The sequence below is a fragment of the Pleurodeles waltl genome, chromosome 4_2 (assembly GCF_031143425.1).
Source record: "Pleurodeles waltl isolate 20211129_DDA chromosome 4_2, aPleWal1.hap1.20221129, whole genome shotgun sequence".
NCBI classification, from domain to species: Eukaryota; Metazoa; Chordata; class Amphibia; order Caudata; family Salamandridae; genus Pleurodeles; species Pleurodeles waltl.
Genome location: NC_090443.1, coordinates 93,253,110 through 93,276,498, shown reverse-complemented (window position 1 = coordinate 93,276,498; position 23,389 = coordinate 93,253,110). Strand labels below are relative to the sequence as shown.

General features: G+C 41.5%; 1 protein-coding gene across 1 annotated transcript in view; it reads right to left on the bottom strand.

Annotated features, from left to right (window-relative positions):
* The window catches only part of KIF5A (kinesin family member 5A), a 602,234-nt gene that overhangs the window by 331,126 nt on the left and 247,719 nt on the right, over window positions 1-23,389 (bottom strand). Inside the window, exons 3-6 of the mRNA XM_069230811.1 lie at window positions 15,703-15,776; window positions 8,158-8,262; window positions 2,407-2,455; window positions 523-578 (exon numbers count right to left, since the gene is read on the bottom strand). Of these exons, the coding sequence (XP_069086912.1) occupies window positions 523-578; window positions 2,407-2,455; window positions 8,158-8,262; window positions 15,703-15,776 (284 nt within the window). The remainder of the gene's footprint in view (window positions 1-522; window positions 579-2,406; window positions 2,456-8,157; window positions 8,263-15,702; window positions 15,777-23,389) is intronic.

The following is a 23,389-nucleotide window of genomic DNA, read 5'->3' as shown; positions in this document are numbered from 1 at the left end:
ACTTAGCCTCTTTCTCGGCAAATGGGTAGGGCTTCTGGCCCCTGGCCCCTGACCCCAACCAGACGTGGACACGCGTAGATGGTGTGCACATCTGTCAGCGCCCCAGCCCTTATTAAGTAGTGAGACCAGCTTGACAACTGGAGCGCTAACAAAGATGGTCCCTCCGGATGTCCTAATAATGGTTGCTGGCACTTAAAGTGCAGTGCTTAGTACTCCGTGAACACCACGGCCTGTTACCCATTCAACTCTGTGCAAAAAATAAAAATAACTGCAGCTAAAAACATGGTTAACAACAGTAATAACGCAAGGAAGCAGCATACTACAGTGCAGGTAGATCATAATGTAAGATCATCATGTAATTATCACTAGCACACTTGGAACAGGTGGCATCCCTCTCAGTTTGGGATTATTTTTGGAAGTCTTTAGCAGAAAACCGATACAAAATACATATGGACAAAAGCAGGGCCTTGAAAACCTATGACTAGCGGGAAAAGAATGTACTTTCTGGAAACATGCACATACCTTGACAAATGGAACCCTGTTCTTGTCTTCGTGCACAGAGAGGTTCGTCTTGGACACTGGAGGAGTAAAACATTAAAAAGAACCTCAGAAAGCGGATTCTAGCTTGCAAACAATTGATTCAGTAGAACACCAAGGCAATGTGACTGAATGCTCAATGGTTCCATTTTTTCAACCGCAGAGTACATGGTCCACGGCTGTAACCTTAGCTTTCCTGTACCTTTGTTATCCTGCTGCTGTCGTCAAAGTGTGTCTCACTGTCTCTCTAATATCCAACTAACTGTGTTACTACTTATCTGGTCTCATATTTGTCATAATGACCTTTACAGCATTAGGGACCTGGGATATCATTTAAGGGTTGGAAGGAATTGAAAAGCCTTCAGATATGAAGGAAACTCTGGACACAGAGTACGGTCCACAGGCTGAATTTCCGCCATCAAAGAGATGGTATTGTGTTTGGAATTTCAGGTGGAGGATTCTACTCTACGTTTAGAGTTTCCTCGAGAAACACAATACATTTTATCCCCTGGTCTTCACTCTCTGGCTTGATGTGTCGGGGACTGAACCAGCAGTCTCAGAAGGCATGGGCCAACTACAGACTAATTACTTATGACCATCAAAGGTCAGAAATGCTCCAGTTCAGTATCAGAGATATCAAACTCTTGCACCCCAACTACAACTGCAGGCACATATCGGTTCTGCCCAATGAACTTCCTTATTTGTTTGGATTTATTGCAGCTATGAAAGAATATCCTAAAAAAACAAAAAAAACAGGATTTCGCATCTACCTTAAGTGACTTAGTTTTAAGATTTAAGGGGCAGCATTGGGCATGAAGATCACTCATCAGTACAGAGATATGCCTGTCCTCATGGTCCATATATAATTAGACTTGAAACTAACTTTTTTTAGAAGCTGTGCACTTTTAATAAAACAATGAAGACTATGTATGTTTTATTTACTAGCATTCTTATCAATATTGAACTATAAAATGGGAGGAGAATATGGAGAAACGAGTATCTGTAATAGAAACAATGCCAAATAATACAAGTGAAAATTCAGAAGGCTTAGTCAGCCTTCCTTTTTAATTAGTTGCAAAACTTTCATAATCACCCTGGGCCGTTTCTCATTTCAGATAAAAGAGGTGAGAGCCCTTTCTAGTTCCTTGAAAAATAAACGCAATATAAGTCAAGCAACAGAACAAGAATAAGGGTATAATCAATATCTTGATTAATAGTATCTGTCCAACAATAGACAGATCCTCCAGTTGTTTTGTATAAAACTCCAAGATATCTTTTCGGTTCTTTTTAAAAAATAATTCACTTAGTGAGAAGCATAGAGAAACTCAGCCGTTGTGTTAAATAACAATTTACACATTCGGTGTTCATTTCATTGATTTTGTAACATCAAGTGAAGTGTGTGTTTTAATTGCTTGCTGGCTAAATCTACGTTAATTTCGTTGGGGATAAAAATAATATGATATAATCTACGTAGATATTTATCTTGGGGATTCCAAAAGGAGTGACAAAATTGTATTGTTCTTGTGAATATATTGAGCAAGTAGTTCGATCAAAAAGAACAAAGGGCTTTTCCACATCTAGTAAAATAATTACTGCCGGGATTGAATGAGCAGTTACCGCATCAACAAATTCACTCATAAAATGGGCGTTGGTCCATAGATTCCCGCCAGATATGCTTCCCCCTGCTAGAAATATGTATCTCCATCCCTCCCATACGCCCCCAATCTCCCTTCCTCACCCCCACCCTTGACAGACCTGCAGTCTATATTTAGCACCTGCCGAAAGCATGTGATAAATTTATCTGTTAAATATAACGGAATGGGGAATACCATTTGGCTCTACTGAAGGAAAAAATACCCCATTACTCACCATCTAGCAGGTCACGGATCTTATCCAGGTAAATTTCAAAATATGAGACCTAGTAAGGGAAAGGTAGAGAAACTGTGGTTACAGAACAAAAATAGTCACTGAGGCTAACTCGCTTCAAGCCCCTCTGAAGCATGCAGTCATCCTCAACTATGAATAGAGATTCACACTGTGTATTAAAGTCTGCCTGCTCGACTGCTAAATGTACATTAGTGCCTCCAGGGCAACCTTGAAGCCCAAGGTATTTGCCTTAATCACTGTTAGAAGCCATGGACAAAATATTATCAAATTTGAAGGACAACAGACAAGAAGAAGAGCCTGCTACAATTGTGTACTTCCACCCTTATAACATGGCTCCTTTTCCCAGTATGATAGTTAAAATATCACTTAATAGATCCCCTGAGAATTCCACACTCTGCTGGAACATTTTGAATCACTGCTCATTCTGAGAAATGCCTGCATCCATCCACTCTTCATCGAATCACATTATTATAATTTGAGGACAGGTAAGTCTTGTTAGGTCTATCCTGTCTACCCATGGACTAGAATTTTTTTTTGCTCACTTAGCCTTTATGATCTTCAACACAAACATTGCTTGTAGTCTCATTGTTTTCCTACACCTCACTATCCTTCTGTGAAGTATACAAATATGTTATACCATTGAGGTGCTTTCGGTACTTTTTACATATATAACCCTCATAGAAAATACAATGAATCATCAGGATGTGAATTTGGCTACCAGTCTTTCAAGCAGATAGTTGTGTGGCTCATCATCTTGACTACATATAGCTAGATCTAAAGAAGCCTTCACAGATGTTCCAAGAGCTGTTAGTTCTACGGCTACAATCAGCAAAGGATTGTAGTGAGACAGAGATACAATGACCCTGACAACCTCATCAACTGCGAACACTTGCAGCGAACGGTCAAAGGAGTTAAGGTTTTAATCAAAGTGAAAGTTCTTGATACTCTCTAACTAAATCATTCTTTGCCCCCGCAACAATTCCATAAAGTTATGTTTATGGTGACCAAGTTACTTTCACTCCATAGGCTCTCTCCCTTTATAAACGTACAGGTTTCCTGCCTCCTAGTAGTTGGCCAAAATACTGAAACTAGGGCTATTGACTGAGAGCTTTTTTGGATCAGTACCGCATGCTATACATGGGTCGTGTATGGCGTGGTCTTTTCTCCTTGGGAAATTCTGCTGATGGATGAGGGATCAGCAGGATGGCAGTAATAATGGGAAAGACTACAGACTGAGGGCCCATTTTCTGTTTGGCAAAGAGGAACACTGGTCAAAAGCAGTGGCTGTCCCAAGTAGAGATATTTAGAGAGTTACTGACATCGATGTAGTCTTAATATGGTGGACAGGACATCTGACACTTTTTGGCAGATGTCTTACATCTGCCTAACTCTAAATTAGGGGTGTGCGAAATTCGCACATTTTGCTTTTGCATAATTATGCGAAATTTCTGAAAATGTACTTGTCATGGGACATGTCACATTAGCGTAACTATGCAAAATGCAAATTTGTCATTTAGCACTATAATTTAGCATGAAATATGTCCTTGTGTTAAATTCTGATGCAAGGACGCATTTTGTGTTAAAAAAAATAGCATGAAAAACACAATAGAGCAAACAACAGCTAGACATATCCTAGTTGTTTATGTTGTTTCAGTGCTCCCACACTATAATTTTGCTGCACAGGCTCATAATTATGCGATCGGACACAATGGTTTCTTTTCTAGAACTTTGCACACCAAGCACAGTGCAGAATTCACAAAATTACAGAAATTACGCTGGCCTTATTTAAATTTCACTGGGCCTAATATAAATAAGGCACTAAGGGCCAAGTGCAAAAAACCTTTTGTTTTGTGACACACAATTTACGATTCATTTGAGAATCAATTCATGAGGCAGGTCGCAATTTGCAACTCATTTGGGAATGGCTGCACTCACAGGGATGGTGGGCTGCTGGGGTCAGCAGACCACCATGTCTGTGACTGCTTTTCAATAAAACAGTTTTTTTTTTAAATGCAGCCCGTTTTCTTAAAGAAAAACAGGATGCATTTCGCTACCATCCACAAAGGGGAAGGTGTCCCATAGGAATCCCTGGGTTCCATGTAGAGTGCAGTGATGACTTTAACAGTTCCTTATCTGGCATAATGTCCTCACATTATCACAAATAATTGTTCAGTTATATGATGGTCCTTAGTCCTATCAAGCTAAAAGTGACAGGCATATCTGAGCTCCAAAACGTCTAATTTGTCAGGACCACCATGTTGGTATGAAACACTGAGACAGGCTGTGAGGTGCAAAGTGCATGTAGCCTGCTTATGTTTTTTGCTGCTGTTATGATCATCAAGCAAGAAGTGCTCTACATAAAACATTTTATGGAAAGTAGGTTAGCGTTTTAAAAGGCCTTTTGATTACATTTCCAGGACTAAAACAATCCCTCAAGAGACTGTGGTGTTCCTGATGCCAGGGAACCAAGATATCAGATGTTTGTGTTGGTCTTGTTGGTTATAAAGAAATGGCGAGGCCTGTTCTGGAAGGCCTTAATGGAAGCAATCTGTGGAATCTTGATACCGTTTCCATGGTGCTTGGCATCGAGGGAAAGGGGGCTTGAGACCAGGTATGTTTTACATTGCCTAAAGTTACTCATAGCAATTGCATAGGGCCATTGAGGGTAACCTACATACATCTGGGAAAGGATCCTAGTGTGGAAGGTGCATTTTGACTTCACTATCTACTGTACCGAGACGCTGGGAGAAACTCCTCTTCCTAATACCATCATCTAGGGACTGGGACAACCGTACTCTGCAAGTCAAACGATTTTAGGTACACCTTACACAGATGATAGTACGTAATCACTGCTGTGCACAGGATTAGTGATCTTGAAGGACGAGATGCCCAGGTTAGGCGGATCAGCAGCAGTAAACGGTTAGTGGTGTAACACTCACGGCCTAAATACAGAGAGTTCTGGCATGTGCCTCATTGGTTAAAGGTAGAAACAGATAAGGGGAAAAGAAACAATAAAAATGATAACAAAATGACTACTATCAAAAGGGTACCGGGCACAAGATCCATTGTTAGCAATTTACTCAGTATATGAGCCACAATTTCTTCTCCACACTTTTGGCAGAAGGAAAGTAGACCTGCTGCCCATGAAGTACGTGTTGTGCCATTGTGCACAAATTCTGAATTAACAATTATAATAGCTGTTTGTGGAACTCAAAGATTATTAGATGGAATGAACCAGAAAATGATGTCCTCAGCAGTGTCCCAATGTAGTAATATTTGCTAGTCCACGCTCAGTTTTGGCCACTGGGTAGAGAAGACAATGCTAAAACACACACATGACACTGGCTCCTCTAAGCAACTACTTAGAACACTCTACCTTATATTTCTTTCTATGGAAATTTCCTCTACCTTACAATTCTTTCTATGGAAATTTCTCCGTTCGAATACACCGTTCACAAGCCCTGCTGTCAATATTGTAGCCACTTTCAGCTCGTGAAAGCAATCTTGGAGACCAGAACATCTGTAGGTACCTACTGAGTCTGTGTTGCCCAACTTACATCTCAAGACCACCATGGGATTTATATTTATTGCAGTGTGGCGTCACGCACCCCGTTCATTACAGACACTGCGACTCTTCAGTTACTATTATTTCCTTGTTTGGACAGGTTCCCTGACTCTTCTCTCGTTCCTCCCATTTATTACTGTCTCTGTCTTTCCTCTTCCTCTTGGCCGTCCCACCATTCATCATATGTCCACTGTTCTCTCCTCTTCTCATGCTGTGCATTCATTCATCACACACTCTCTGGCCCTTATTAGGGCGCTTTCTTTTCTTAAACCTGCACAATGTACTGTTTGGTCAGGAATTATGAATACGAGATTTGTGGTAATTACCCCAGGTAAATGTTGCCAGGTGAAACATGTCCATTTTTACAAGGGACAATACCTGTTAAGTACCAGTGCATGCAGACTTTGGTGCACCAAGCACCAAAATCTGCATGGTCTGCCCCATTTTAAAGGACACAACGGGGATACGAATGACACCATTTAAACCCCGATACCCGTGTATCAGACTTTAATAGATGCAATAATTATCTCATCCTTGCCAGGTCATTCGTAACGAAGGCTCAGTCTTTCCACTCCTAAATCTACGCATCCATTCACAACAGACCCTCAGGCTCACCTCACTCCCTCTCGGTCTGTCCCTCCACTCATCACTCTGGCCACCATTTACACCCTGAGCTTCCATTCAGTGCTTGGTGTGCATCTCAATTCTTATCATTCCTTTCGCATCACCAAGGCGGTCGCCCCTGTTATTGTCTCTTTTTTCATCACAAGCATGTGCCTATGGACTCCTCGCCTGTCCGGACAACCATGGAATGTTTCCTGTCACGCCTCTCCTTCTCATCCTGTCACTCTACTCTTCCTTCTCTGTCTCTCTTACTCTTTTTGTCTCTCCATTTACTACAAACTCTCTGGGCCCAATTTGCCGAAAGAATGTGTAGGCCGAGATCCATAGGTTTACACCTAAATTAGCATGTACACTTATGGATTTTTGTATTAAATCTCCAACCACTGAAAGTGTGAGCGGGCCGTGAAAACGTTTGTGTGTGGGATTTAGTGGGAATTTCATTCACTGGGTCTCCCTTTGCATATCCACCCGATACCAGTTCATTCACATGTATATATCTATATTGTATTTCTATAGTGCGAAGCTACTGAAAGAGGAAAAAAGTGCCAGAACACTAGCTAAATGGAGACAAGTTGTAAAAAAACTAAAACAAAAAAAAAAAAAGACAAATTGCTGTCTTTATTTATTTACCTAGGATCTATAACAAGTTTGGTACCAAAAAATCATAATCAATTATTGCTTGACAGAAATAATGTGTCCTAAATATTGTTTACATAAATATCAACCCAGATGAGTTAGTATCAGAAAATCAGCACTCAATGGGATACTTTTGTAAAGGATACTTAGGACACAATATTTATGTCAGATGATTTATATAACAACGGTGTACTGACATACAGCCGGAAAGACATTCCTCATGTGCACATCAACCCTGCTTCTATTTAGGAAATAGCTGAAAAAACCACGAATTAATAATCATCTTCCACTCTCAGAAGGCACCTTCCTCACCAATCGGTCATTGACTTTATCTTTGTCTTTAGCCCTGTACCTTTTGCCTTATGGCTAAGTTCACCCTATACAAATACCATGTATGTACAAAAATATGAATGCAAAGTTCATACTGTGTACATTGTGAAAGTCAATTTGCACTCCAACAACAGCCTATCTGGCAACCTAAGTTGAACTTAGTTGCTCAAATGGCTCTGCAAACTGGCCCTTTGTCTCCTATTCGTACTGCAATACACATGTTCCTGGGCATTCCCAAGGCTTTTTGGCCACATAATTGCACAGGTAATGTAGATTAAAACATTTTGAGCACTCAAAACCCATGAGAGTCCGAGAAGAGACTGGAATGACAGGCATGATTCTATATGTTGAGCATGGTTTTTTTAAATGACTGTCATTCTGCTACTAAATGGAGACCCCCTTGTAATCGAAAAGCAAGCACAGATATAGAACATAAAGAAAAGATGAACTTCAGGAACCCCAATCTCATGAAACCTTTTTTGCAAAAGTGTACATTTAGGTAGACCCAGTTACCTATAAAAAAATGTCTTCATCTCCACCATCAGCTTGTCCAGTGGCACTGATGGGCATCTACTTACCTTGATATGGAATTCCAGGTTCTCGTCCATGGAGTAAATGTGGTTGAAGATGTCCCGAGCTATCCTTGGAATGATACCCATTCCCTGTGGGTCATGCAGCTTTCCCTAAAATGGGATGAGAAGAAAGAAACTTATGGAAAAATCCTGAAAGTAGGTAACCTGGGAAAAAGGCTTCGTACAATAGCAATACACGCAATCCAAGTAAAGTTAAACTGAATAGCAATTGAGGGTAGGACTTTTAGCATATAATTTTATATTGCATTAAGAAGTCAAATTAGACTAACACAAACAATTCTAAATTGGGCTTTAGAGAAACCTGACCAGACAAGCAAGGAACCAACGGATTGTTACAAAGGCTTAAGCCCTCATTAGGAGTTCCCCAGAGGATTATCCTTGTGGGTGTACTGCTTCTGGCAACTATGAGTTTCTTAGTGTCTCTAAGCCTGAAAAAGCTCACAGCTGAATCTAATGAACCTCTACCCGCCTGCAGCCCCCGCTGACCATTTGTTCGTCATGGCCAAGGAAAAATATCCCCCCCCCCACATATTCCACTTGCTCTAAGCAGTTCAAGGGTCAAGGAGTCCTTTTTGATACTAGGGAATTGTACATGATTCCCAGTGATTACCAGTCACCAGACAGTCAGTCTCTAGAACAATGCCAGCATCCATTTATGGACTGTGAGAATAGTGTTTGCAATACAAGCTAATAATAGCATACAATATGATTACATATAAATAACATTAGCTGTGAACTGTATGTGTTAGCACGTTATAAAGAGACTGCAGAGCCTATTTATTGTAGTCAACATGACTGAATTACTTTCTTGCCTTTTTCCTGTCCTGTAAAAACACAATGAAAAGCTAAATGCAACAAAACAAACAATCTTCAATTCAATGAACCTCGCAAAAAACACACTCCAGTTCTTGAATGCCAACAGCCAAGCATTGCTTAATTTGCAAAAAACACACAAAGGCCAGGGCCCTTGTCAGGAGGCCACTGCAGCTTGCACCACCCATTGCTCCCACTAGTCATGCCAGTCACAGTACTGTCACTACCAGCCAACACACTCATACAAGTGTGATAGTTCTGATTTTAAATATACATTAAAATGACTAATAAATGCCCCCAACTATTTAATTGGTGGGTATTAGTGATTTTAATGTATATTTAATTATTAAACAACAGCTGTTGTGCTCTTCAAAAAATAAGACAAACAGCACCACCATGTAGCAGGCTGTCATAAGAGCCTATGTTGACAATAAAGCGTTGATGCTGAGCCCCGGAAACCACCAGCTCAAATTAAGCAATGCAGCCTAGCCAATCAGAGAATGCTAAGCATACATATTTCTTCTAGCTAGGTGGAGATTTATTTATGTAATGTGCAACAGTAAAGAATTATAAAGAGTCTGAATTAGGAGGGAATGTGCCTAAAATCACTGGGGAGGGGATTTCTGTGTCTTTGTAGAGAACACAAAAATTAAAAGGTTTTAAGAACAATATACAAGTGCAAAGTATTATTTACAACTGGAAGCCTTCACACGGGTGAACTTGGAATTTACCAAAGAAATCCAGATCTTCTACAAAGTACAACAGAAATAGAGATGCAGTGTTACTTTTGGAAAAAAAATAAGTCAAAAAATGTATTTGTTGTGTAGATTCAGGTCCTATGTGGATATAGTGAACATGATGAAAAACTCGTTTGATATCTTTGCTTTCCCCACTATACTATAAAACATGCTCATAAATTAAGCCTAGTTGTACAAAAATATATTTTAATCCTCCTGGACTATCCTCCTGGAGAATAATATGAGAGGATTTCAAAGTGAAGTGTCTTTTGGAAAGGGCTTGTAATTAATTTTACTTTCCAAAAGAAAAAGTTTCTTACCTGCAGTAATAATCTTTCCAGTGAATACCCTATCTCCCCACAGATTCCTCACCTCAAGAATGAATTTTCCCTGATGCGAGTGTGGATCCGAAATGTGAAATAGCTCTCTCATTTGCTCTGCCTTGACTCTATTTCCTCCCTAGTTGTGATGTTACAGAGCTATGTAAGGTGCCACCCAGTATTCTTTTTCTACATCCTTAGTAGCAAAGATGGGATTCACGAAGGAAACATGAAAGCAGTGCATAAAAGTAACTAGAAGTCAGGTTCCAACACAATAACCTCACCTCAGAGTGGGTTTTGAGCAGGAATGTTGAGGAAAATGTAGATTAAAGTACCCATCAGAGATATCATAACTGAATAGGTAACTTTTTCTTTAGGTGGTTATTTCTGTTTGCAGATTCCTCACCTCATGAATCAATACCAGAGCAGTACTCCAAGAAGATGGGCCTAAAAAGTTAAAATATGCCACAGATAGATCAGACACACTACAGCCATACCAACAGGGACAGCATTCTCAAGACAGTAAGGCAAAACTAGTGGCCAGTCATAAAACCAAATAGTAAGCACAAGCGTGAAGGCCGTAAGGAGCACAACAAAGCTGGGCACTTCCTGGCCTGGCTGCAAAAACAAATGCAAGGAGAGCTCCTACAGTGGGTATTAGGAGGGTGGATGGTGGTATGGCACACTCACAATCTGAAGCCAATAGGGCATCCACTGATTATTCCGTACTATACGAGGATCACAATTTACTGATAGAAGGGGAAATAGATGACTTCTTTGAAAAAGGAGGCTTGATGGCTCTGCCCCTCGATGTGATTGAGAACCTGGAGGAAATTATCTCAGAAATGAAAGATTAAATCGCAATCATGAAAACAGCCTCGGGTAGGACACCCAGTACAGATTGTCTTATAGTTGTATTTTATGCATCATATGCGGATCTGTTAACTGGTACTGACTGACAGCAAGGCACTGCTGGTGTCACTGTTCAAATCAAGACATGACCCGATGGATGTGACATCCTAGAGGCTCCTGTCCATGCTTAACATCCGTTACGAAAATCTTGACTAAAGTGTTAGACAGATTCACCCAGATCAAAGTGGGTTTATGATGTCTATAACATGTTCATGAACATTAGGCGCTTAATGGGAGTCATGGATAGTTTGAAGTGGACTTCGCAAGGAGAGGTAGCGCCATTGATCAGTGTAGAAAACCTATGAGACACTTAGATGGAGGATTTTATCCACAGTGATGAGAAAGTCATGCTTCAGTGACATGTAACTTAGATGGCCTTGTTGATATACACTTAACTCAGACTGAGGGCCTGATTTAGAGTTTGACTCCGTCACAAACGTGACAAATTTCCCGTCCACCACAAATTACGATCCCCATGGGATATAATGGGATCATAATATGGCGGACAGGATTTCCGTAATGTTTGTGACAGAGTATTCCCCTCCGCCAAGATCTAAATCAGGCCGAAAGTCTCAACCAGGCAGGTGAGATCTGCCCCCAAACAGTAGAAGGGGAATTTGACTGAAATGCCCCTTCTCCCTATATCTGTTTGCTACAGCAACAGAGCTCTTCGCATTCACTTTAATATTCAAGGTAGATTAAAGAATTCACTACATATTTCTCTGCAGAGATATGCTGCTGTTTCTGAAAGATGCAAACAGGGAAGCATACACAGGTCATTAAAGTGCTTGAGGCATTTGAAAACATCTCAGGCAAATGTAGCATCTTTTCACTCAACCTAAATATGGAAGAGGAGGATATGCCAGAGGCTTGTCAAAGATGAGGAGGAAGCCTTTCACGATCCACTAGCTTCACTGATGACTATATAAGGATGGTGTTAGCATCTATTAGGACTGGGGGAAATTTTGGGAAAAACCTACGGTTATCAGTGGCGGGGAAGGTGGTTTTTCCCAAGATGGTGTCACCAGCAATATTCCAGGTGTTAGAGAAGAAGGACCTGATTCGCAGAGGTAGCTTATATGGAAAACATCACTAACAACGTGGCAAATGCAACGCAATGCATTTACCACAATGCCTTTACCACGCACATGCGTTTACCATGCATGGCTTTACCACAAATATACCTTTGCACGCATGCCTTTACAAGGTAAAGATTTTAATGGTAAGTATAGGTAAGTATTAAGTGGGTTGAGTCATAATATATATATATATATATATATATATTTATATATATATATATGTATATATATATGTGTGTGTGTATGTATGTATGTATGGTTTTAAGGGTGGGTAATGTGGTTATTGGTGGTAAAGACATTTTTAAGTTTTAAGATGGGTATGGGATTTGGGATGGTAAGGGCATTTTTAGGTTTTAGGGTGGGTTTGAGGTTTTGGGTGGTAAGGGCATTTTTAGATTTTAGGGTGGGTATGGAGTTTGGGGTTGTAAGGGAATTTTTGGGTTTTAGGGCAGGTATAGGATTTGGGGCGATAAGGACATTTTTAGGGTTAAGGGTGAGCATGGCTTTTTGGGTGGTAAGGGCATTTTAAGGTTTTAGGGTGGGTATGGATTTTGGGGTGGTAAGGGCAATTTTAGGTTTTAGGGTGGGTATGGGTTTTGGGATAGTAAGGGCATTTTTAGGTCTTAGGCTGGGTATGGGTTTTTAAGTGTAAAGACATTTTTAGATTTAACGGTGGGTATGGGTTTTGGGATAGTAAGGGCATTTTTAGGTCTTAGGCTGGGTATGGGTTTTTAAGTGTAAAGACATTTTTAGATTTGACGGTGGGTATGGGTTTTGGGGTGGTAAGGGCATCTTTAGGTTTAAGGGTGGGAATGGATTTTGGGGTGGCACATTTTTAGGTTTAAGGTTGGGTATGATGTTTGGGGTGGTAAGAGCATTTTTAGGTTTTAGGCTGGGTACGGGTTTTGAGGTGGTAAGGGTGTTTTTAGGTTTAAGGGTGAGTATGGGATTTGGGGGGGTTAGGGTTTTTTTAAGTTTTAGGGTGGGTATGGGTTTTTGGGTGGAATATGCATTTTTAGGTTTTAGGGTGGGTATGAGATGTGGGGAGGTAAGGACATTTTTAGGTTTTAGGGTGGGTACGGGATTTGAGGTGGTAAGGGCTATTTAGGTTTAAGGGTGGGTATGTGTTTTGGGGTGGAAGGGTGATTTTTTAGGTTTTAGGGTAGGTATGGGCTCTGGAGTGGTAAGGACATTTTTAGGTTGAAGGGTAGTTATGGCTTTTGAGTTGGTAATGGCATTTTTAGATTTTAGGGTAAGTATGGGATTTGGGGTGGTAAAGGTATTTTTAGGTTTTAGGGTGGGTATGGGTTTTGGGTGGAATAGGCATTTCTAGGTTTTAGGGTGGATATGAGATTCGGGGTGGTAAGGATGCTTTTAGGGTTTAGGGTAGGTATGGGATTTGGAGAGGTAAAGGGTGTTTAGATTTAAGGATGGGTGTGGGATTCGAGGTGGTAAACGCATTTTTAGGTTTTGTGGTGGGTATGGGATGGGGTGGTAAGGTAATTTTTAGGGTTTAGGGCAGGTAGGGTTTTTGGGTGGAAAGGTGTGTGTGTGTATATATATATATATATATATATATATATATATATACACATTATGTATGTCTCGTGGTAAAGACATATGTTGTAAAACCATATGCGTGGTAAAAACATTTTGTGGTAAGTGCATGCGTGGTAATGACCATGCATTGTACCTACCTCATTGTAAAGGCATGCGTTGAAAGTGCATGCGTTGTTCCTTCATAGATCCGCTTATAAATTTGATTATGTTTACACTTTTTGGTATTCAGCATTAAAATTTAACATAACACTATTTGTAATATTTATTTGCGAGTTAAATTAACTTTTCATTTTTCCTATACTTTACGATGCAGTGATCTCCAGATCATAAATAGTAAAAACACTTAAAATATGAATTCATTTTTTAGATTTAATTTGATGAAATCAAAAATGCTTGAGCAGTATTAAATTAATTTTGAACAAAACAAAAACTTTAATGAAAATATATTAAATTAAATAATTTTTCAGACGGTTAAATTAAAACACAATTCCCACCCACAGAAAAAATATTCTTAATGTGCATAACTAATTATGAGAGTGATGAATACAGAGTCAATCACATTTATTATTTAAATAAAATGTATTGTTCCATTATTTTTAAACTTAAATAGTGTATTAAAATAAGTTATAATAAAAATAGAAAATGTGTAATATATCACAAATTATTTTTAACATTATTTATATTTATATTTTTAATTATTTAAAAAAAAAAACTTTTTTTGAAATGGGGTTTTATTTTAAGTCCCTACTTCTATTATTTTCTATGGGAGGTGTGGAAAACTTCCAGAACTTCAAAGAACCTATCCAGAAACGTCTCCACATACTAGGAGCAGGGCACCAGAAAATTAGGACTCTCAGACTCACACTTCAGTTCACTATCGGACCTGCGAAAGGACTCTTGAAGAATGCCTGCTGCTGTTGTGACCTGCTGTGCACTCTGTTAGACTGCTGGTGTACTTGGAAGGATGGCTTTGCTGCCTGGAGCCTACCTTGGACCCTCAGATGCCAGCACTGCTGCTGAGCCCTGCTCTACACCCAGGAATACCAGAAGTGACTTCAAGGGTTCGTTTGCTGGCCTCCTGTTCAAAGCCACAGGGACAAAACTGGCTCCTACCATCTTGAACCCACAGCTGGACCCAGCCTGAGTGAGTCCTGCATCCCCAAGGTCGAAGTTGAAAAGTGGGGCCAAAACAATGAATCCTGCCACTGGAGCAGGAGCAAGAGCAAGACTAGAAGTAAAAAAAGCCCTTCAAGCGAACAGAGGCGAAACAATCATTAGAGATAAGCCCAGAGCTTGGAGCCAGGTTCTCAAAATTATTCTAAAAGAGGGACCAGGTTTGGCAACAGCCACCTTGAACTTTGTGGACCGTTAAGGCTATTCAACTTCTCACAGGAGGAAGATTAGACAAGGTCAAGAAGGAAGTCTGTATCAAGATCAGGCACAAACTGAGTGCCTAAAAGAAAATCACTTTTTTGCAAATACATAAATCCAAAGATAGCACTCAAGAGTCTCTTCAAAGAGTGTGGTAAAATAGGAACTGGCACAACATTTGGACTTAGACTTCTCAACCAGGAAGGAAATGGAACCAAGGAACTATCTGCTGGGATATGAGATCTATTTAAAGTTTCCATAACCAGTCTAGCGCTTTGGAGGATTCATTTTCAGGTGAATTTGCAGGGTATAATATTCACCATGACTAGAGATCTGGATTCTTTACTCATGTGTGCAAAAGTGTCCATTAGCAATGGAAAAAGTTAATGCTAATTTCACACTGATAAATGTAGTGAAACTTGTAGAAACATTGTTTGCACGTTATCCCACTTGTATATTGATTTTCACTGTAATATCACAATTACAGCCTGAAATTACCATTCATCACAATCATGAAATTACTGTAAATCAGCAGAGCCATTCTGCATGAGGGCCCGATGACATTACTGCAGGTCAGCTGACCTACTCTAAATGAGGGCCTGAATTTCATTGATTTAAAAAGATTTAAGACGGTGGTGGTGATGATGAAGATAATAATATTAATTATAATAATAATCAAATGAATCATAATAAGGGCAAGGGTGATTTTGCAGTGTGACTTTTGCAGAAAGCCTTTACCTCCATGGTGTGTGTCTTCCCAGAAGCAGTCTGTCCATATGCAAATATGGTGCCATTGTATCCTGCAAGCACATCTGGAAGAAAAAGAAAAGAGTGAAAACAAGTTCATGAAAAATATACCCAGCCTGTGATATTCAATCCAGGTGTAAAGGCAGCAAAGGCAGATATTTTCTCTGTTCCCTGACAATCAAAAAAGACCCGATATGAGACAACATAGGGCTAACACTTTGGGCACAATTCACAACCTGTATTTTTTGTAGTACGTAAAGTAGACTTTACTGTACTACTCACCTACTACAGAATACAGTTCAGAAACCTAGGACGGGATACCTCTGCCCCGCCTATCTTATATATGTTTTGATAGTAAGTATGGGCGGGACACAGGGAAGTGGCAGGAAATGCAGAATACTTGCTACTAAATAGGATTGCTTTTGAGAAGTGGGGTTTGGGAGGGACACCATGGCACAAAACATACATCCCCAAAAAAGTATGACAATTGCAATTAACAAAATACATTGAGGAGGTATCTGCCCCAGTGGTAGACACTTCCCCCAACCAGATGGAACACAGAATACCATTGTAAAGTTATTTACATTACAGTTACAGTTGTAAATACCATCATAGAAGACTTCAGCCCCTCATTTCAAGGCATAGTGACAGATAAGTCTGCACCCAGATGTAACTTTTCACTAAGAAATGATAAAGAGCAAAAAAGTAGAGTGCTGCGCCTAGGTGAAGTACATGTAAGTAAATTCATATATATATTTGCCTTTATTAATCGGGCCCTGTATCTTTAACACCCCCCCTGAACATTACTCTTAGCTTCTGGCAATCATTCATTTGGCATTCAGGACTCTGCTCCATCATCTGTCCATTGTTTTACGTAACTGCACAGCTATCAGTCACACAAATGTGGTACTGTATGCACGTGTGAAATCTGAGATCACAACTAATGAAATGGCCTGCTCGCTGTACATTCATTTCTTTTATGACTTTTATGCTGATAAAGTCAATAATGTTACTAAAATATATTCAAAACTCCTAAACCCATAGTTAAAGCAAGCTTAAGTGACTGTAGGAATCACTTTTACAAGTCATTGATTGATGTCAGTTGTAGTCTTGATAATACAGTGGATTTCAGCTAGGGCTTGGTCCCTCAGACATCCCCAGCCACTCCGGCCTGACTACCCACTCCTAAACCAAGGCACTGCCAGGAGTTTGATTATCCAAGAGGGGCCTTACCCATGCAAGCCACGACATGTCCTAATTGGAAGCTGTTTCTCATGCTCTCCCGCCACATATCAAGCTCACAAGTCCCATCACATAGGGATGCTGGCAAGAGGCATTTGCTCCCTCACTTGGTAGACTTCATGGGGTGTCAGGGGTCTGCAGGAGATGTGGAGCAGAAGCTCTTCCTATTGTCAGTGTTGTTCCATTGATTTAGGGTATGTTCTATAAAATACATTTTCCTTGCACCTATATTGGTGATGAATCAATCTTATAGCTTCTGTGCCACCCCACTGCTGTTGGCACTATAGGCTGATGCCTAGTATTGCTCTAGAGTGGCACTGGCTCTGCCTGGCATGCATGGACTCTTCAGTTTGCCCCTGCCATTACACTGACTATAGACTGCCAACTTCAAATAAAAGGAAAGAAGATCTATGTTCCCATCAGGAACTGCAACCGCCACTACCATAACAGGTTGAGATACTGAAGGATAACCCCCCCCCCGAACCTGACGTAGCAGATGCGGAGGCCGCTCCATCTCCTATTTAGCAGCAAAGACATGGAATGAGCTACCGATTCATCTACGGACCTCCCCATCTCTTCCAGAGTTCTGAAAGTCCCTAAAGACCTCGCTAGTTGGCTAATCAACCCCTGGATACCCTTGGGGGACAAGTAGCTTTCTACAAATCAACTAATTGATTGATTGGTTGAGAACCCTAGAAAACAGCTTAGCGAACATGATGAATATATCTATAAAGTCACTGGACATTCAGCTCACAAATCACTTTACAAATTTTTTGATGTCCCTATTCTCAAGCCTACCCTCTGCTCAAGTGTACAAATCGTCCCACCCTGTTCCTAAAATCTTGTTTCAACATGCAAGAGTGCAATACAGCATCTAGGGGGCCTAAACTAGCTTAATCTGATTTTTCAGAATATGATGCTGTTTTGATATTAGCCTGGAGCAACGCCTGCCATAAGATGACCATCACCGATGATACGCAACTCTGAAAGGAGCTGTTCCTTTATGGCAGCGTTTTAAAATTATACAAAGGTCAAGATAGTGTGATCTTGGTAAGGGAAATGCGATCTTGTGGCTCAACACAGGAAGAGTTATTTCCCCTCTAAGTGAAATTTTGTAGGAAACATTGGTTAAAGAAGTAAACACCAGAAGAACAACCATAACGGAGACTTATATGTCTCTTTCGAGTAGCATGCCAGAAGCTCGCCGTTTGCCCTTGCAGAGGTCATGGAACCAAAGATAAAGATTTCCGGGTCAGTAGTCTATTGTACAAAAGCCATTAGCTAAGATGGTTTGTGCACTAAAGAGGACAAATATAGATGTCATTAAGGCAGCTGACCTGTTGGGTAAATTATTATTCAATTTGGTGTTACTGTAGTACTTGAAATGCCTTCAGAAATCACTTCTGCTGCACCGTCTTCTGAGGGCTCACAAAATCCTAGGCTGGGCAAATTAAGAATTTCAATCAAAGGAATGGAATGTCAAAGTCTAATGAAGAGATGCAACACAACTTCCTTTTGTAAGACGAAGGTGTCGCTGTGAATGCTGAGGTTGGCTCAATGTTTTGACAGACATTGCAGGAATCTATCAAGTGTAAGGCGCCATGAAAATAGACATTAAATGATAATACATATGGCAGTTTACCGTTAAAAAGCAGTTACATTTCTAAGTCTCGGAGGCAAAACATAAGTCCCTTGCTGATCCTTTTCTAGCAGAACAAATTAAGATGGTGGAGTTATGTTAAGAAATATTTAAATGTATGTGCTAGTAGGGTGGATAATCGACTGCACTTGCTGAGCTTGGACACTGGAATAAGGAGTAACAGTTCTGATATCCATTACAGGCCAAGGCACCATGAGGCAATCAGTATAATCCTGGATTTGGGAAATCACTTGTAACTTTAGAGAGTCACATGAATGAACCAAAGTGGGGAAAAGGCATGAATACACTTTTCCAACCAGTACAGAAGATACACATTTACCAAGGGCATCTCTGTTGCCACTTGCTGGGACCTAACCAGGAGTTGTTTTTATGTTGTGAAAAGTTCTATTTGCAGAAAACTCTAGATTGGAAAGAGTGTCAGTAGGGCTTTACAAGTGGTCTCTGCCTCAATGTGTGTGAAGGAGAATCCTCAATGCATCCGCCTCTTCCTCCTCCCCTCTACATCGGACGCAGTTTTGAGCATACTGTTCAGTGTACCAGCCCCATAGCTGAGTCACAATTCAGCAAAGAGTCTGAGACCAAGCAGAATTCTTTTTTTAGAAGGATGGACGTTTACTCGTGCCATTGGTTTATCTCGCTGGGAAGAAAGCTAGGTGTCCCTCTCCACTATTGCATCAGAGGTTGGCTCACATTCCTCCAGTCATCTGCTTGGAGCCGTAGATCCTGCATGTTTTCGGAGTGCTGCTAGACTGCATTTGTGCCAACTGTTCAGGTGGTTGAAGTTGCATGTAAGGACGTTAGACAAAGTTAGCATCGCCAACTATTTTGAAAAAACAACTAACTGCTGAGCCCATTGGACTAAGATTTGGTTAATTGGTTTTATGGTCGTACAGAAAATTCTCTTAGAAATAACTTTTGTTGTTCTGTGTTCCCAGGGCGCTCAAATCCCTAGACTTTGCAAAATAAGAATTTCTATAGACATACAGAGAAACCCCACAAAAGGGGCCTAATTTAATTAATGAATAAACGCAAGACATGCATTATTACAAAAGAGTTTCTTTTCTTTCTAATAAAGCCTCCCCAAAAGCATAAAGAGGATAAGTCGCCTCCCACAATCTCTTCCCAGTAACCCACCGCTTCCTTGGGCTAAGGTCTACTACATCAACGCAAACTATGCTTCATGCATTTAATATAGGAAATACATGTGTGCACTCTCTATATATCTCAGCACACAATACTCTGGGGCCCTCTACTATACTCTTTTAAGTCGCCTGAAGAGGTGTTGTTCCAGCTACGAGCTGCTACTCTACATTTGCTATGAGCCCAACCTCCAAAACTTTCCAACCCACAATTAAAAGTCAGTTTCCGGTACCTATGGTGTACTTCAAGGCCATAAAAAGCAAAGTCAGGACACTGCTGTTGAAAGGGGGGCCAGACCGAAAAGCCTTAACCAAGCTCACTCGGGGTTGGTATGATGGGGGAATTGCACAACCCGACAATCAAAAATATTACTGTAAGCACAACTAGCGGTGGTGAACAAGTGGACTCACTGCCTCAGAGAAGATTCATTGTTCTGTATGGACCGCTTGGTTATACACCCGAGGTGATATCTGCGCACCCTTTATACCAACTCAAAAAACATGACCCTCCAAGGACCCACGCACTCACAGTCCACCTATGGCATACAACACCTAAAAAATTGGGCTGGCGGGATAAGATTACCAATGCCATGCCATTATGGGACTACGAACCATTAGGCACCCTGGAAACGCGGTCTGACTTTGACAGATGGAACTTTAAAGGACTATCAAAGGTGGTGGACCTTTAGGTCCAGGGGGATGGGATCCCTTTCATAGAATGGCCGAGGCACTATGGTCTGGCAGCCTTTGTGACGTTCTGCTGTCTTCAGGTAAGACATGCTAATAGGGCAGTGATTCCCCGAGGGGCTGACCACCTGGAGTCATCACCTCTTGAAACTAGACTACTGGACGTGTGCATGACCCGCAAAGCGATTTCACTCACATACAAAAAGTTGATGAACAACTCATCAGAAGCACTCCCGAGCCTAAGGGAACACTGGGACCAAGTCTTGGGAGACCTGGCGGATGATGAATGGGCAGAGTCCCTGGCCTCCCCTAGGGAGGTGGCCATCACGGCAGGTGTTAGACCTGACAGCCTTAGGGTGGTCACCCCCAACTTTTTGCCTGCCTCCCTCCATTTTTATGACACTGATTTTGCTGGTTTTAGGACTCTGCTCACTTTACCACTGCTAACCAGTACTCAAGTGCATATGCCTTCTCCCTTAAAACATGATAATATTGGGCCATACCCGATTGGCATATTTGATCTACTTGTAAGTCCCTAGTAAAGTGCACTATATGTGCCAAGTAATTTAGATTTAATGCTACTAGTGGGCCTGCAGCACTGGTTGTGCCACCCACATAAGTAGCCCCTTAACCATGTCTCAGGCCTGCCGTTGCAAGGCCTGTGTGTGCAGTTTCACTGCCACTTCGACTTGGCATTTAAAAGTCCTCGCCAAGCCTTAAACACCCCTTTCTTTAGACAAAAGACACTCCTAAGGCAGGCCCTGGGTAACCCATAGGGCAGGGTGCTGTGTAGGTAAAATGCAGGACATATACCTGTGTGTTTTATATGTCCTGGAAGTGGAAAAGCCCTGCATAGGTTTTCCACTGCTGTGAGGCCTACTCCTTTCACAGGCTAACATTAGGACTACCCTCACATACTGTTTGAGTGGTACATTCCGATCAGAAAGGGGTAGACAGGTCATATTTAGTATGGCCAGAATGGTAATGGAAATCCTGCTGACTGGTGAGGTTGGTTTTCATATTACTATTTTAGAAATGCCATTTTTAGAAAGTGATCTGTTCTCTGCACTTAAAATCAATCTGTGCCTTACAGCCTGTCTCCAATCCACATCTGGGCTGGGGTGGTTGACAGCTCCCTTGTGCATTTCACCCAGACAACCACAAACACAGGATGCTCAGCCACACTTGCACACATCTGCATACTGAATGGATCTTCCTGAGGTAGAAGGGTGGAGGGGCTTGACACTTACATTTCAAAGGCTAGTGGCCTGCCCTCACACAAAGAACTGCCACACCCCCTACTGGGACCTTGGCAGACAGACCTGTACTGAAAGGAGACCTTGTGCACTTCAAAACCACTCTTTGAAGCCCCCCCCACTTCAAAGGCACTTTTATGTATGTAAACTGGGTCCCTGACGCTACCAACTCAGACACTTCCTGGGACAAACACTCTGAACCAGATCCTGCAACCTGCCAAGAGGAGCTCCCTGGCTGCCTAAAGGACTCACCTGGACTGTTTTGCTGTGAACGACTGCTGCCTTGCTGTTGCCCTGCTGCTTTGCTGGCCTGTGGTTCTGCTGAGAAGTGCTCTCCAAGGGCTTGGATTGAGCTTGCATCCTGTTCCTGAAGTCTCAGAGCCAAAAAGACTTCATCTTTTCAAAGGAACTCCTTGTGCGTCGCAAATCGATGCACAGCCTGCTGGAATCGACACACAGCCTGCCTAGCGGTGAAAGAATCCCTGCAGTGCTGACCCGGAACGACGCAGCCTGACTCCCCGACTGGAGATTGATGCAGCGCCAACGTTGCAACCGGAACTTCGACCCACAGCCCACTGGATCAACGCATTGCTGAGCCGGAGTGACAAATCCCGACTTCCTGTGTGAGGAATCGATGCAGCGCCTGCTGTAAGACAGAAAGTCCAACACACTGCCAACCGGATCGACACAGCACCTGTGACTTCGTCCTGCGCGCTCATGATTTTCACGCATTGTCCCTGGGCGTGAAAAGACCCTGCATCGCAGTGAGGATCCAAGACTGCGCGCTGGAAATTGATGCAAAGGCCTTGCAGTATGGGAAGAATCGATGCGTAGTCTGGGTGCATCCAGAAATCCGACGCACACCTTCCTTTTTCCATGCATCTCCTCCTCTGTGGTCTCTGTGTGTGAAATGTTGATGTATACCAGGTACTTTGTACACACAAGAGACCTTTGTTGATTTTTAAAGAATTAAGACTCTCCTTATCATTGCAAAAGTGATATTTCAACTTGTGCTTATCAAATCTTTGACCTTAATTTACTCAGATAAATCTCTTATACTTTTTTAAACCTGTGTGGTGTATCTTTGTGGTGTTTTCACAGTGTTATTGCATGAGTTACTGCACAAATACTTTACACATTGCCTTCTAAGTTAAGCCTGACTGCTCAGTGCCAAGCTACCAGAGGGTGGGCACGGGATCATTTGGATTGTGTGTAACTTACCCTGACTAGGCTTGTGGTCCCTATTTGGACATGGGGGTATACCTCTGCCAACTAGAGACCACATTTCTAACAGTGGGCTTCAGACTGGTGAAGTTTTGGATGCTCCACAAATTGTACCTCTCCTGCACCATAATGGTCAAAATGGGTAGACTAACGATTCGACCTGTTGTAGGGAATGTGATCAGAAGGGGACTTTTTTCTACCTACTTTGGTTACTTTGGGGTTTCCCAATGATTTGGGCCTTTTGGGAGTCAGTGGTGGCATGCATGAATGACATATGCGGCAATGACATGCCAATCTTGGTTAAGTGGTGTCTCCTCAATGTATAGGACTAAAAAGACTTGAGCCGTATGAACAGATCTGGATGACATTGGGCATGGTGATTACTAAACCGAACATTGCAGGGCTCTGAGTGGCTGTGTCTGCATCTCTCCTGAAAGATTGGAAAAGAGACATGGATTGGTGCATGGTGG